Genomic DNA, 15484 nt, shown 5'->3' on the forward strand with positions numbered 1-15484 from the left:
CATAATATTTGGATAATCATATTTTATTAATACCCCAGTTGTACATAGTCTTGATCTCTATCAAAATTTTAGTATTTTGAAGGATATATATGTATTTTTTTTTAACCATTCAGTCTCTATTAATTTAGCATTAGCTGATTAAGCACAGGCTATTTAATATCAACATAATTAAAAACTTTTCTTTATTTTCCTTTCCTCTACTCCTTAATGCTGAGATCAGTTCAATAGTGTGCTGTTGCAGTAGACTTCTTTTGTAAAAAATCTGTTATCTGTCAAGAAAAGTAAAGTTAACTTTAACTCATGCATGCATTTGATGTTTAGTTGGGAACTGTGTTCTTCAGATGTTTTTATCCTCAAAATGAATAGGTTTTATGGTACTCAGTTGCACAAAATTAATGCATTATGTAGTCAGTACTGCAACGGATGTTATAATTAGCAAGGTTTGATGGCTCTGTGAAAGCATCTATGTAAATGATAACCAAATATGTAAATGATATCCAATTTTGATAAATTTATAAAGAACTGATTTTTTTCCATATTAAAAAATAATCCCAACTTTATTAAAATATAACATGCAAATCAGAGGATTTTTGTCTGAGATGTAAACATATGGAAAATTGTATGAATATAATTTCTTTCCTTTGAGGCTCTTCAGAGCAATCACCAGATTTCCAAGGGCAGCAAATCAGCTTTACCAATGTGAAAGGATGCACATTAATTTAATATTTTACTGTTGAGAATTTAATCTTGTATGACCAGAAAAGTGTATACTCTGGAAAAATACTGCTTGCTTTTTTATTTTATTTTTTTTTAATCCATGAAATATTAACTATTTCTAAATCTATCTATTACTATTTCTATTTCTGTGATTTATAAATCTTTCCTATATTTGTCTTCTTTACTGTAGGTTGCAATATCTTTTGAAAGATTCAAAAGGTGAGAGAGCATCTTAGTCTTGAAGTCAGTGAGGGAACAAACTTACTTCTAATTCTTGACTAAGGGACAGCCAATCTCCTATGTTAATATAATGAAGCCAATCTGTAAATTATAGTAGCAGAGTACGTTCATGAAACTACTGAAACATCACAGCAAGTTTAGAGTAAAAAGAGTAATAGAATCTTGACTTGAATGGAGAAGAAAGTGAATTATAGTAGGCAGGATTAAAATACTGTGTGGATGGCAAAAAAAGAACACATTCAGCTAGAAATAATGGCCTACAATTTTGAAAGCAATTAGTTCTATAAAAAAGTTTTAAGAACTCACCAACACATGTAGGGAGTGAATCATTCCACTGTGCCAATGCATTTGGTACTGTATCACATCTAATTCCTGTTGACCCATGGAGGATATATCCCGGATTGCATTCAAACAGAACCAAGGACCCAACTGCAAATTCATTTCCAATTCTTTTTCCAAATCTTGGTTCAGGCACAGAGCTGCACTGTGTTGCACTTGTTCTTGGAACAGCTGCAAGCGCACAAACAATTATGGATTTTAATTCCAGATTTAATGAAAGATTACAGAACTTGAACCATAGATATTCAGAATGACTAGAGGCAACATACAATTATTTGAAACTTAAGAATATTTGCTTAATCCCCAACTTGATCTTCACAACATTAATTACTTGACAGAGCCATTATTTAGAAGAGTGTAGTACTGATATCCTTTCCAAGATTAAAAGTAATGTATTGAATCTACACTGAAACCTTTCTAAAATGGCACGAAAAGAGATACTATTGTGAAATATTCAGCCAATACAAAACCACATTTCTGTGTCAGGTTGATATTTACTTTTTTTTTTTTTTTTTTTTTTTTTCCCCCCTTTTATTTAATGCTTATTTCTGCCTATCAAATCAAGATTTAAATATAATGGAAGAATGAATTGCAATTACAAGCACTGATGTTTTACAATTTCTGTGTTTGACTCATAAAAAGGAAAATAATGCATACCAAGAGAAAGAGCTTAAAAATAGCAAGATCACTGATTCAACCACAAGTAATATCATTTACAGTTATTCATATTTAAACTGAGAGAGAAGCCAGTTTGAGCAGCCAGATGGATCTAGCACTAGTCAGATTAGCAAACATAGAAACAGCTGCTATATATAACTGTCTTCTTAAATTTGGAACCTATCTTACGCTTCTTAAATAATTAATTTTTAAAATACAGATACAAGAACAGTCGTAAAACATTATTTAGTCAGAAGTAAAAAAAAAAAAACTTCTTAAATCATTAAAAGGCTATTACTTTCCTTTACATTTTTTCCCTGTTCCTCTCTCTTGATATGCAATTTGTGGAAAAAATGAATAAACATACACATTTTTCCAGACTGTCTCACCTTGATAAACAAAATGAAATCCTTTAGCTGTTATTGGTCCAACTGAAGTAAATCTAACTGTGATCTGGTTACCTGAGCTCAGTGGAAGGGATTCACCTACTCAAACAGAGCAAATACAAAGCTACCATAACCACTTTTTACTAAAGAAGCATTCAAAATAATTATCAATAACTTTGCAGATAAAACAACACTCAAAATACAATTCTGCTTCAGTAATTTCACAAAATATATATGATTTCAACATCTTAAATTGGCAGTGTTATGTTGTTCTAAAAAAGAGAGATTGAAAATTGTCTCAGGTATTATGAATATATGTATTTCCCTCATAAATAAAATAACACATATCTTTAAATCAAGTCAACATGCGTATAAAATATACAGTTTCACTGTATTATACATATATGCCTCTTTCCCTTCTAAATGTCCAATACTCATTTTAAATTACTCACTGGATAAGAGCAATAAAAGCACAAAGAAAGAAGCCCCAAATACTCACTATAATAACCAAATATCATAGGAAAAAAAGATCTTATTTGGCTTCTGTTCTTCATTACTTAAAACTGTTCTGAGTGATTTTTTCTTTCCAAATCCAGATTTCACATATTTCTCCAAATTGTATCTAAGACAACATAAGCTTTCTTTTCTTTCTTTCACCTGCACTATTTTTATAGGTTATGTAAAATGAACAACAATTTAATGACAGTCCTATTAAAAGATACCTGAATGAGATCCTGAGAGAGAAGATAACAAAGATGACTGCAGAGTTGGGCCATCGTATACTTCAACCACATCATGGAGTGATGTCTGGAAAAATACAAACTGGCCAAAAACCACTGATCAAACAGAAAGGAGAAAAAAACAAGAAGCATCAACAGCCAAAAATAGGGAACAGAAAAAAAAAAAAAAAAATAAGAGAGAGAACAAAATAAGCATTAATATATTGATATAAAAATGTTTTATTTAAAAATACACTTAGTTTATTTTACTGATCAGTAACCAAATATCCTTGCGTACACTGTTATTTTTTTGTACTGTAACAGCAGTAAAATGTTAAAAAATATAATTCTGCATAGAAAAGAGACAGTGAAGGTCTACATATATTTTCATATAATATAATAAATTTTAATAGAGAAAATATTTGATTTCATAAAACATAATCATACAAAATTATTAAAAAAATTTAATAAAACACTTATTTCTGCTCTTGAATATATTTTAAATTTTTTTGCTTCCTCACCAAAATTATCAGTCCAATATCCACCTTGATAATTCTAGGCAAATTGTTATATACCTTGTTTTATATATTAATTTTGTTGATAAACCCCTGAATGTTTCAGACTGTGGAATGTTTCATTTTTCTTAAGAACATTAATATTCAGTGCATTTTTATACATTTGTAAACTAAATGAACAGCTAAATCAAAGTAAGAAATGTTTGGGAATTCATATGCTGAATCACAAATATATTTATTTTTTTAATCACATTAGTTGAACAACTGAATGGAAGAATGTTATTTTTGTTCTTAAGTTCAGCACATTCACATCAACAGGCATTTGCCCTTTCAACACATGTAAACAACGAAAAAGAAAAATGACCATACAACAGCATGAGTACCCTACTACCTACAAAACATTTATATCTTACTTTTATTATCATTATTAGCAGTGGATGGAAAAGTGTCATAAGGATTATAAAGGGTTTAAAATGTGGAAATAAAAAATGTAGTATCAGTAACAGTTAAAGAGAATATAATCTGTTTTCAATTCTGGTTCCTTATCCAAGTTAGGAATTTAGAGATAAACAAGGGCTATCAAATCATTATATTTTATTTTTTATTGTAATATATGAAACTAGGCACTTACATTTGTTCAAATGTATACATTCTAATAAAGCCTAATAAAGTACATGAAAAAAATATGAATCCTTCAAGTTGTCTTTTTTTTCTTTTTTCTTTTTTCTTTTTCTTTTTTTTTTCTTTTTCTCTTTTTTTTTTCTTTTTCTTTTTCTTTTTCTCTTTTTTTTTCTTTTTCTTTTTCTTTTTCTTTTTCTTTTTCTTTTTCTTTTTCTTTTTCTTTTTCTTTTTCTTTTTCTTTTTCTTTTTCTTTTTCTTTTTCTTTTTCTTTTTCTTTTTCTTTTTCTTTTTCTTTTTCTCTTTTTTTTCTTTTTCTTTTTCTTTTTCTTTTTCTTTTTCTTTTTCTTTTTCCTTTTCTCTTTCTTTTTCTCTTTCTCTTTCTTTTTCTCTTTTCCTTTTCCTTTTTCTTTTCCTTTTTCTCTTTTTTTCTTTTTCTTTTTCCTTTTCCTTCTTTTTCTTTTGTTTTTCTTTTTCCTTTTTCTCTTTTTTTCTTTTTCTTCTTTTTCATTTTCTTCTTTTCTTTAAAACATTTCTATAATTAAATGTGCAGACATTTTCTACATTGTTTCATTTCTACCTGTAGCCCTTATTTGTAACAGAGGTAGTTAATTGGATACTAGTAATGTTTTATAATCATGTATTTTTCTGTCATTCAGCGCAGTGTTTATGATAGTGGTCTCAGATACATTAGTGATTAATGCTATAGTCCTTTCAAAAATCAGAATAATAGAAAATTATTTCATATCTATTTTACACATGTGATTTCTAATGTTGTTTTACCAAGCGAAAAGCCAATGCTTGTGAATTTAAATATCTGTTACACCAGACAATTAGTGCTACTCATACCCAGTGTCCTGCAATATGATATTATGGCTGTACTGGGAAAAAATGCATACTGTAATGACTTATCAGTTAGCAAGCTTTTATCTTTTATACTCCCATGAATTTACATTACAACATTTCTATCAATTCCTTAGGACTCAGCTTGGAATTTTTTATCTTAAGGAAATGATGCATATGTTAACTAGAAAGAGAATTTCATTTTAGTCTCCATAAAGCAATCCACAAGTTAATTTAGCAAATGCTCTTTAAAGAAAAAATGTCTGTGGATCAAATTTAAGAAAGCAACAAGAATAAATAATTTTCTTCATGCAGGGAGATGTGCAGGAATGTCGGTCATAAACTGAATATTCAATATACTATATTGTTTAGAAATTACGAATAGTTGCAAATTATGTTGATGTTGTTAAGTAAAAAGAAGAAATAACTGTAAAGTTACAGAAATATATTATGGTAACGAATAGCTAATAATAAAATATTAGATGAAAATCATTGTAGAGAAGTATAAAATACTGCATATTAAAATCGTTCTACTATATATTCAGAATGATGGACTTTGAATTGAATATTAACTGTTGTTGGTGAGATCTGGAGGTTAAAACAAAAGATTATGCTCCATAGTGCCATAAATAAATAACTGAAAGTACAAAAAGTATAGAGAAGGATGAAAAAAAAAAAATGTAATGATGTTACATCAAGAGTCTACAATCATATATGGAGAAACTGAACACGGAGTGATTTTTGCTGTCCTTTCAAGTATTAGAACTGGAAACCACTAAATGAAAAGCACACAAAAACTTATCTAAATCACAGATGGTGTTTTTTATTTTTACAGAATACACATTTAAGCTGTGGAACTGCTTGCTAACGTTTGTCACAAATACTAAACCTAAATAGGCCAAAATTCAGTTATATAAATTAATGAAAGAACTCATAAGGAAGAGCTACTAAAACCAAATATGTCCTGAGCTTAACTTTTTTATTTGAACTTCCACACTTATTGCTGTTTAGAGGACACTGTAGTAGGTAGTCCCTTGTTTTCTGACCCGGTATGGTGGAATTCTTATGCTCCAGGTCCATGGCTTCATCATTTATAACTACTGAAAATGTAAAGTCTTGATTTAAGTACTTAAAGAGATAGGATTGCAGCACACATTTAAGCAAGCAAATTGTGCCATTTTCCAGTACTCACATTGTTTTAATAGCTGTATATATTCCTCTGTATATTTCTAATTAATTTTGGTCCAAATTTTATTCAATACAGATTTAATTTTGCAATTTACAAAATTTAAATATGGTAACTGATATACTATATCATACTTCATTATCATGGCTGAAGTCTGATAATGTCAGTTGATAATATTTGATAATACTTATGAATGACCATAATAGTGACAGTGATAGATAGTTACAGTGACAGATACTTACAAATAGTTATTTCTAATGGACGTATGCAGAAATATATTTTTAAGAAAGTTTTATTTTATAAAGACAGTAAGTTCCAATATCTGGAATTATTTCAGTTCTCTTATGCATAGCATTCAGATAATCTATAAACTGAAAAGATTGCACCACAAAATGCAACAACAAAATGTTTATATGGCATTTCATAGTACTTAATTATGTATACACATTACAACTGCACAATGTTTAACCACAATGTTGATGGTTGTGATTTTCTCAAATGGTAATAAAAATCTTGACACTTTGGTCTTAGTAAATGGCAATTCACAAACATTAAAAATGGAGACCCAATGGGAAACATTAAAATATTTTACATATAATATATATATAATTATGCTTTGAACTTTTTTCTCCACCAGAAGTTTGACATTCCTTCAATCATTTTTCTCTCAACAAGAAATTAACTTTTCAGTGCTTTCAGATCAGACAATTATATACATTTTCAGAACTGTTAGTTAGAACCATGTAACTTTAGAAAGAAATACAAACTGTTCCTTGCTGTATGTTTTAAATTATATTTCATTCATTCCATAGCCCAAAGGAAACATTATTTTTCAGAAGTCTGCTTTCAGCCTTTTTTCCTCAATACTTTCAGTTCTCTATTTATACTTCAACAGCTCAAATCTATTCTGAGAGGAACAGCAGGAGAGAAAGAAATATACATTCACTTCTCCAATAGTCCATAAATGAGCAAATTGGATGCAATAACTGAGAAAATAAACATTTCAAATGCATCCATATAATAATTTTTTACTTAAAAAATCCACCCTGCACGTAGCAGGGGGGTTGAAACTCTATGATCATTGTGGTTCTTTTCAATCCAGGCCATTCTATGATTCAATGATATAGAGCAATTTGAAATATTAAAAAAATAAAAAACAAGTTGCCATACACGTGAACCTTTCTATTTCCTATCCTCTTTAAATATAAGTAGTCATTTCAAAGTCTGAGGGACTGCTGATAGGAATGCCCTGTCAAAATGATGGTTACTTGTCAGTAAAGTGGAGTAAAATCACGGAGACTGCTTCAAATTCTTGCATGCCAGATTGTATGCTGAAGACATTAATTTCTGGAGAAAGTAAAAGTAATCCAATTTTTGCTGTGTATTTTAGAAAAAGTAAATCATCCCATCTTTCCATCCCAAAAAGAGAATGACTGAAAAATCAATAGACTTACAAAAAATGAATGTGGTCTGTAATTAATGGTAGATTTTGGATTTTTTTTTTCTTTTAACAATAAAACTATATTTTAAGGAATAAATCTACTTTCTCCAATATGTGTCTACAAGAATTTGGCATACATACAGAAAAGCTGATGGTTTCACAGGATGTTTCATAGAAAGGTTAAAAATGTTTTAAGAAGATGAATCCCTTAACTCAGAAAGGTAATGAAACCCAATCTTACTGAGCATGCAAATTCATTAAATTATCAGCATTATATTTCAGTTTTCTGATTCATTCTATCATTTCTCTAAAGTCTTTAAAAAGCATCCTGAAGTAGTGAGGTAGTCCTATTAAGAATAGGAAAAAGTATTTGCTGGTTGACTAAAATCAGTAGCTGATAGACAATCTCTTTCTTTTGGCATTCTTTCTACTCTAGTGCCCTGTTTCCATTTCTCTTTTTAACACAGATCTCTTACTGGTGGATTTTCAAATGATCTTATACTAGTATCTTAAAGCATTAATAATGTTTAGTAGATTCTAAAAACTGAGCTTCAGGAGCTCAGCATTAAAAATGTATGGAAGTCCTTTTTTTTTGCATTTTTCTCCAGATAGCTAACTGAGCTTCATTTATAAGTACTGCTTTTTGCAGTGTTATCTGTGATGAAGTTTAGAAATTCTAGCCAGATCTGAGATGTCACTTTGCAAAGTGTATCAAGCAGACAGAGAAATGTTTTTCATCAAGGACAATAAACCAAATTAAAGTAATATGCAATTTTTTTATATTTTTATTATTATTTTTATTTTTATTTACAACGTAGTATCAATATAGACCATATTATACCAAAAAGGAAATACTTGCAGCACTGAAGCACTGCAAACTTTACTCTGCCCAGACCCCAGCTATTTCCCCTTGTCCTATTGCTATCTACCCATGTAAAAAGTTGATTTCTCTCATATTTATAAACTTCCTTTAAATACTGTAAGGCCGCAGTGAGGTGTCCCTGCAGCTTTCTCTTTTCCAGGCTGAGCAAGCCTGTATTCATAGGAGAGGTGCTCCAACCCTTTGATCATCTTCATGGCCCTTCTCTGCTCTCTCTCCCAAAACCTCACGTTTCAAGTGTTGGAGGCCCCAGACTTGGATGCAGTACTCCAGCTGGGGTCTCACAAGGGCAGAATAGAGGGGAACAGTCATCTCCTTTACCTGATGACCACCCCTCTTCTGATGGAACCGATGACACCTTTGGTTTTCTGGGCTGCAAGCATGCACTGTGGGTTAAGTTTTTCATCAACCAGGACCCCAAAGTCCTTCTCAGCAGAGCTACTCTCAAGGATTTCTCCTCCCAGGCTATATACATAGCTAGCTGGGATAAGACTAGGATCAAGGAACTAGAAAAAGATCATTTTAAAAAGTGCTCAATTTATAAACCTTTTCAGGCCTAGGCCCTGTTCAAACAGTTATAATCCGTATTTGTCATCTTTCCTCTTCATTATATTCCTTTGGATATAAATAATTCCTCTCACAAGTAACTTTATCTGTATTGATTTAGATATTTGTGTTCACTACTCTGTGTATACACAGTCTTCAAAGATTCAAAATTTCTTTCACTGGTCTCCTTGCAATTACCTGTGCAGCAAAAAGAAATAAAAAGGGTTTGCAATCCTCATTAAACTTGGCTTAATATTTCTGTTGCTTGCAGTCTTGACTTGTATAAGTGATTATCCTCTAGTTTTACAAACAAATCTTTGAATACTTTATTTTTCAGAAGCAAGTATGTTGCTTTCCTGTCTCCTTTCTTTTTGTATCCAATTATTCACTTGTAGTCATTTTAAAATGGTTGTTCTATTAAATTTTGCATCTATTCTATTAGCATAAGCAAATATTAGGACAATGTGATTAAAGCCTCCAAGGAAAAATTTTGGAAGCCAGACATTTGCATACATTTTGTAGCAAAATAATAATAGTAATAGTAATAATAGCATGATTGACTCACATCTGGTTATTGTTGCTTTAATTTGTGTTGCCATCGTTCTCAATAATGACTTAGGAAAATAAATACATAAGGCAACTGAAATTAAACAAAATGTCAGAATGCACTTCTAAGACTTAAAATGTACTAAATGTAAAGATATATAACAGAAAGAAATTAAATACATAAGATATATATTAAAAATGCTAGTGTCTACATTAAATTAAACAAGAACATTCTGACAGAGTTGTATAGGCATCCGTTTTCTGGTGATTTCTGTGGCCTGGTACTTACAGAGCTGCTCTCAAGGAGATCTTCCCCCAGTCTTTCCTAAATATCTGGGATTGCTGTGACCCAAGTGCAGGACCCTGCACTTGGCCTTATTGAATCTCCATTTGGTTTTCATGGGCCCACTTCTCCAGCCTTTCCAGGTCCCTCTGAATGGCTTCCCTTCCTTCCAATGTACGGACTGCACCGCTCAGCTTGGTGTCATCCGCAAACTTGCTGATGGTGCACTCAATGCCATCATCTATGTTGTTGCTGAAGATATTGAAGAGCACCCGTCCCAAGACCAACCCCTGAGAGATATTGCTTGTAACTGGCCTACATCCTGACTCAGAACATGCGGTCTGTATATGTTATATATGTTACATATATATTTGTTTTATATATATATATACATACACATAAATATGTTATAACATATGTAACATGTTATATGGTCTGAACCTACCATTCAACAGTATACTGCTTGGTTGAAGATATTAAGGCAAGACATATCTATTCACTCTAAGATGAGAATAAAATTCAGCACATTTTTTAAAATGTCATTCCATACATGTCTGTCAGATTTCTTAAGTGAGAATAAAGTGCTACGTTCAAGTTATTAAAAGAAAATGTTTGTAATGTATTTATAAAGTATTATAATAAATACCATTTTGTTGTTATTCCCTCTTGATGTGAAGCTGTCACTTGGGATATTCTGCTAGTCATGATCTGCCCTCACCTTTTTTTTCTTTTCTAATGTAAACTGAGTTTGAAATCAAATGACTGAAATAATTCTAGTGTGATAGAGTTTTTAAGTCATCTAATGATTCTGGATGCAGTAAACTGCATGAAAACCACGTTGACAGCATTATTTGCTCTTTGTGTGTTTTTTTGCTGGCAGACTGTACACACACCTTTCGGAATTAAACAACAACAACAACAACAACAAAAAACCCTATATGATTTAACCTCCCTGTTTACAGTAAGGCAGGAAACTGCCAAGAAAACTTGTCCCAAAATGTGTTTATCAGTAAAGTGCCATTCCTCTAATGTTATATCTTCATTTAAACCTAAAGCAAATATTGTCTCCTTATAAATTAGACAATTTTTTCCCCAAGCATATATATTGCTTTAGTTCCTTTGTAGCAGTAATAAATAAATAAATAAATAAATAAATAAATAAATAAATAAAATTCAGTGGCTATGGAGAGCAGATACCTAATTTTCTGATAGCAAAGCATATAAATTCACTTTTATACCTGTTTATGTTTAATTTATCTTTTTGCTTTGGCAGAAAGAAAATCCATCTGCTGAAGCATGATGATACAAAATTCATTTTACTGTTCATAATATTAATTTAAAATGGCACACTTATGTTAGCAGAGCATAAACAGTAATTCATATACATCAGGAAAACAAAATGAAATCTTAAATGTATGCATCTTAATTGTAACCATGCCGGATTCCAGCACTGAACAATTAATGATCATTACAGCATTTTAAACATATCAGTGGAAAAGTGTCAAAGATGAGTCTTCCAAATTTTAAAAAGACTACCTGTGGCACTGTGTGTTTTTGTGAATCATTTATCTTTTAGCTTAAATCAGTCATGGCATGAAATATTCGAACTGCAATTCTGCATGACAGAATAATGAAGCATTGAAAAAAAGTCCAGAGACCAATGACTTTCCCGCAGAATTTTGGGCAGCAGAACTTGAAAAGGTGCACATGAAATAGATTTTCCTTTCACTCCATCAAAAATAATCCAGTCCTATAAGCTTCCTCCTGCACATTTAAACTATTCCATCATTAGTGTATTTTCCTATATCAACCTGGTTTAACTGTTTTGAAACTGTGATCTATCCTAAGAAGTTACAGTTAATTGGATGCAAAAATATTTCCTAGAAAGATTTGATTCAGAAAATGTTGAATACTATATTCACTCTGAAAACCAGCACAATAGAAAAGATTATGAAAGAAAAGTTTTTGCTATTTTCTCTAGGTCAATTTCTTAAAATTATTTTATGTCAGCAGCTTTACTCGAGTACTCCTTCAGTCTCTCAAAAATTTGTTTTGATTTATTCTTGCTGTGCCATAATCGCTGACAAATCTACATGTCATGAAGCTCAAGTGAAATCATGGTGAAATCTGGTGTCTTAATCCACAAAGCACTTGTAAAGTATTTCTCGGGGACCATCTTGCCATCTTGTCAGAGTGAGCTCTACACCATCCACATCAAAGCAATGTAAGTGAATGTAAGCTACTTATTTTAACAAGACCCGAAATAATATAATTTCTTAATACTGTTCCTAACATCCTTACTGTGGAAAGAAAATGAGTATTTGCAAATTATTCCAAGTATGCAGAAGTCTATACAAGGATTTAAGTAATTGCGGAGTTCCTTCCGTGCTCCAATCCTTCCCTCCCCCCACCTCCATTTCCATGTGTTATTTTGGGAAATGTGTCTTCAATTCCAGTTACTTATACTTTGCTTGTAGAAGTCAAAAAACTACATTTCTATCCAGAACGTCAAAGATACAAAGTACAGTGCACTAATATTTCAACCAAATCCTTCATATCAGTAATTGTGAATCTTTGCATGTTGTCATCTGTGTCATTAAATATCTAATAAGTATTAGTTTTGCTAGAAAACAGAAGATAAAATCATTCCAGTCTGTCTAAAACAGATAAGTTAGGTAAAAGTGTAAGCTTAACAATTCAAAACTGATCAAGAACTGTGCAAAAAAGTATATATATATTTTTGAACACTGTAGAGGAATAGAGATCCCCACATCTTTGGAGACATTACTTTTAAAAACCTGTTTATTTTGTAGTAGCCTGTGCACCTCCACCTTAAAACTAAGAACAAATTAATTGAATATTAAGGGAGTTCAGTAATCACAAGTACAGCAGATAGATTACACAACAGTTCAAATATTGTCTTTAATTTGGATAAAATGTTTGCAAAGTCAACATGAAAGAAGATTTATAAATATTCATTTCCATCCACAAGCATTTATTATTTGGTGAACTGAAAGAGAAACTTCAGGTCAGAATAAAGTCTTACATATTCAAGCATAAATGTGAAGCATAGTTATTTATGTAACAAACGATTATGCGACACACTGTTTACCAAGGAGTCCAAATGACAAGCTATCAGTAGTCATCAAAGGCACTTCCTAATAATGAAGTGAGATAAAATCATTCATAAGGAGAGATTAAACAGTGCTGTAAGACGGTTGTTCTTTTTGAAGAATAGAAGGTATCTTTAAAAGACTCATATTATCACAAAACAATGTTAGGGATAGGAGTGAAGTTTTGATGGAGGATCTGGGAATGTATGAAAAAGAGAAATAGACATGCTGGTCTAAATTAATTCTTATGAAAGACTGTGCCATTGACTTGTGATTCAGAGAAGCCCAGAATTATGAGAATTATCATACATTTAGGACAAATATTCCCTTCTTCACCTCATGTGGACTTTCTAAAGATAATCATAAGTACAAGTATATTGAGAAATCAGTGCACTATGAAAATATCAGATAAAAAGTATAAACAGAGATACCAGTTTAAAATATTTTTTTCAACTCACACAATTCATCCAAAAGTGTTGAAAATATCCAAGTAAGAAAAAAAAAAAAAAAAAAAAAGAGAATGAGATTATGAGATTATATCTACTTACCAAATTCCTTAGGAACAGTGATAGAGTAAACACAGTTGTGACCAACACTATAATTCTTGGGGTAGTTTGGTGATAATACTGTCCCTTCAGAGCCTGTTGACCGACTTCCACAAGGTGCTAGAAATTGAAGATAAGTACTTTTGAATAACATAATATTAGAAAAAAGTCAGCTAAAGTGATTTGCTATATGTTGATATGTGGTATAAGAGCAAATTTTATTATTCTTCAATGTTAGATTACATTCTATATCATGTGAAACACTGAGTATGCTCAACTTGCTCATATATCAAAAGAAAATTGATTGCACTCTGCTGTTTGCCAGGTCAATTACTGTTTTTCTTTAACATATATCAACCATCTTAATAAAATGTGTTTTGTTTTTTTTGTTTGTTTGTTTTGTTTTGTTTTTTGTTTTTTTGTTTTTTTTGTTTTTTTTTGGTAGCATGTTATGATTTATTTTATTGGGAGCATGCTATTATTTCTGGTGTACAAAACTGTTATTCATTTATATGATGCTTTATTCTCTAGACATAGGTTATTCACCCTTCCAGCACACTAGTAAACAATTACACCTGCCAATAAGGCTCATGATTCAAAATGATGTACAAAACTACTCAAATAGCAACACCATGACTGAACACGATGTGTCACTTATTTATATCTCAATTACTTAGAAAATGATATATATAGATCTATGATTACAAGGAACCACTTTTCTTTATCATACATATTTATTTACTGTACTACTAATAGTTATAGTAATTGAGAAAATCACAGATCAATAGCAACACGGTTTACTACAACAATGTATTTTTCCAAGGCTGACAAAAATTAGCATCTGGTTTTGGTCAAAATTGTCAAGCAAGAGTGCTTTTTCTTCTCTTCCTATATCAGATGTTTGTGCAATAGTAGTAAGTGTTCGTGTTTTCCTATGGATATGACCTACTTCTTATATACAGCAGACAAATCTATTTTAAAGATTATGACAACTGTTCAGAATATTTCTTCTAACCATTTTTATGAGTTTAATGGTTACATATGCATCTACAACTACATATTACTTCTGTTGAGACTTGAGTTTCTAAAATAATTACTATTCAGTGTTTCATGCTAAACATGAAAAATTCTATTATTGTGGTATGATCTCAAAATATTATCTTATGATTTTTATTAAATAAGAAAAAAGTTGTTTTTCTTACTGTTATTTCAGGTTTTATCTCATTAGTTGTAAAACTAAATACAAGCTATGTAGAAATTATGAATTTTATGACTACCTTTAGTTATAGAAGTGTATACCATGAAAAGAACACATCTTTCAATTCTATCATTTTGAGGCTCTAAATCTTTGAGAATGGATTTCAGGAAATTGCACTAGTACGCAAGCCACCCGAATTACACAGAAAGTACTACGATAACAAAACATGAAATATTGTTTTTTACAGCTAAAATAATTATCTCAGTATCTTAACACATACTTGTGAAATATGAGAAATTCACACTTCCTTTTGAAAACATATTTGGACAATATAAATATTGCCAAAAGGTAGTAGAGTCTCTGCTGAACTTCTCATCCAAGGAACTGTCTACCTTGAGTTATTTGAAAAACACAAAGTAAAAACTCTTCACAAGCTAAATCTCGTAAGTATTTTTTATGAAAACTGATCTGTTTATCAGCTTGTAAGTAATCAAAATTTTCTGTTCCGCATTTTGGATGAAACAGAGGTAAATAAGGAAGAGCATTAGAAACAGAGATTGAAACTAGAGAAAAGTGATTGTAATAATTTCTTTCCTTCCTGCCCATGAGTTGGACAAATGAGCTACTGCAAGACTAATAATACAGCCTTACTCAGCACTCATATTGTTATTATATTTCATTAATCAATAATGGAATATGCAAATTCAAGGTA

At 30.9% G+C, this 15484-nt stretch overlaps 1 protein-coding gene across 4 annotated transcripts in view; it reads right to left on the minus strand.

The window, feature by feature from the left end:
- The window catches only part of CSMD3 (CUB and Sushi multiple domains 3), a 549229-nt gene that overhangs the window by 100674 nt on the left and 433071 nt on the right, over window positions 1–15484 (minus strand). For 2 of the 4 annotated variants that reach the window (XM_031591143.2, XM_031591142.2), the window contains 4 exons: window positions 13578–13694; window positions 3062–3175; window positions 2343–2438; window positions 1264–1467 (listed from right to left, as the gene is read on the minus strand). In XM_031591143.2, the coding sequence (XP_031447003.1) occupies window positions 1264–1467; window positions 2343–2438; window positions 3062–3175; window positions 13578–13694 (531 nt within the window). Of the gene's footprint in view, window positions 1–1263; window positions 1468–2342; window positions 2442–3061; window positions 3176–13577; window positions 13695–15484 lie in introns of all 4 variants that reach the window. The other 2 variants (XM_090137917.1, XM_031591144.2) reach the window with 2 other exon arrangements.

This window comes from Phasianus colchicus, chromosome 3, assembly GCF_987193195.1.
Source record: "Phasianus colchicus chromosome 3, bPhaCol1.hap1.1, whole genome shotgun sequence".
Lineage (NCBI taxonomy): Eukaryota > Metazoa > Chordata > Aves > Galliformes > Phasianidae > Phasianus > Phasianus colchicus.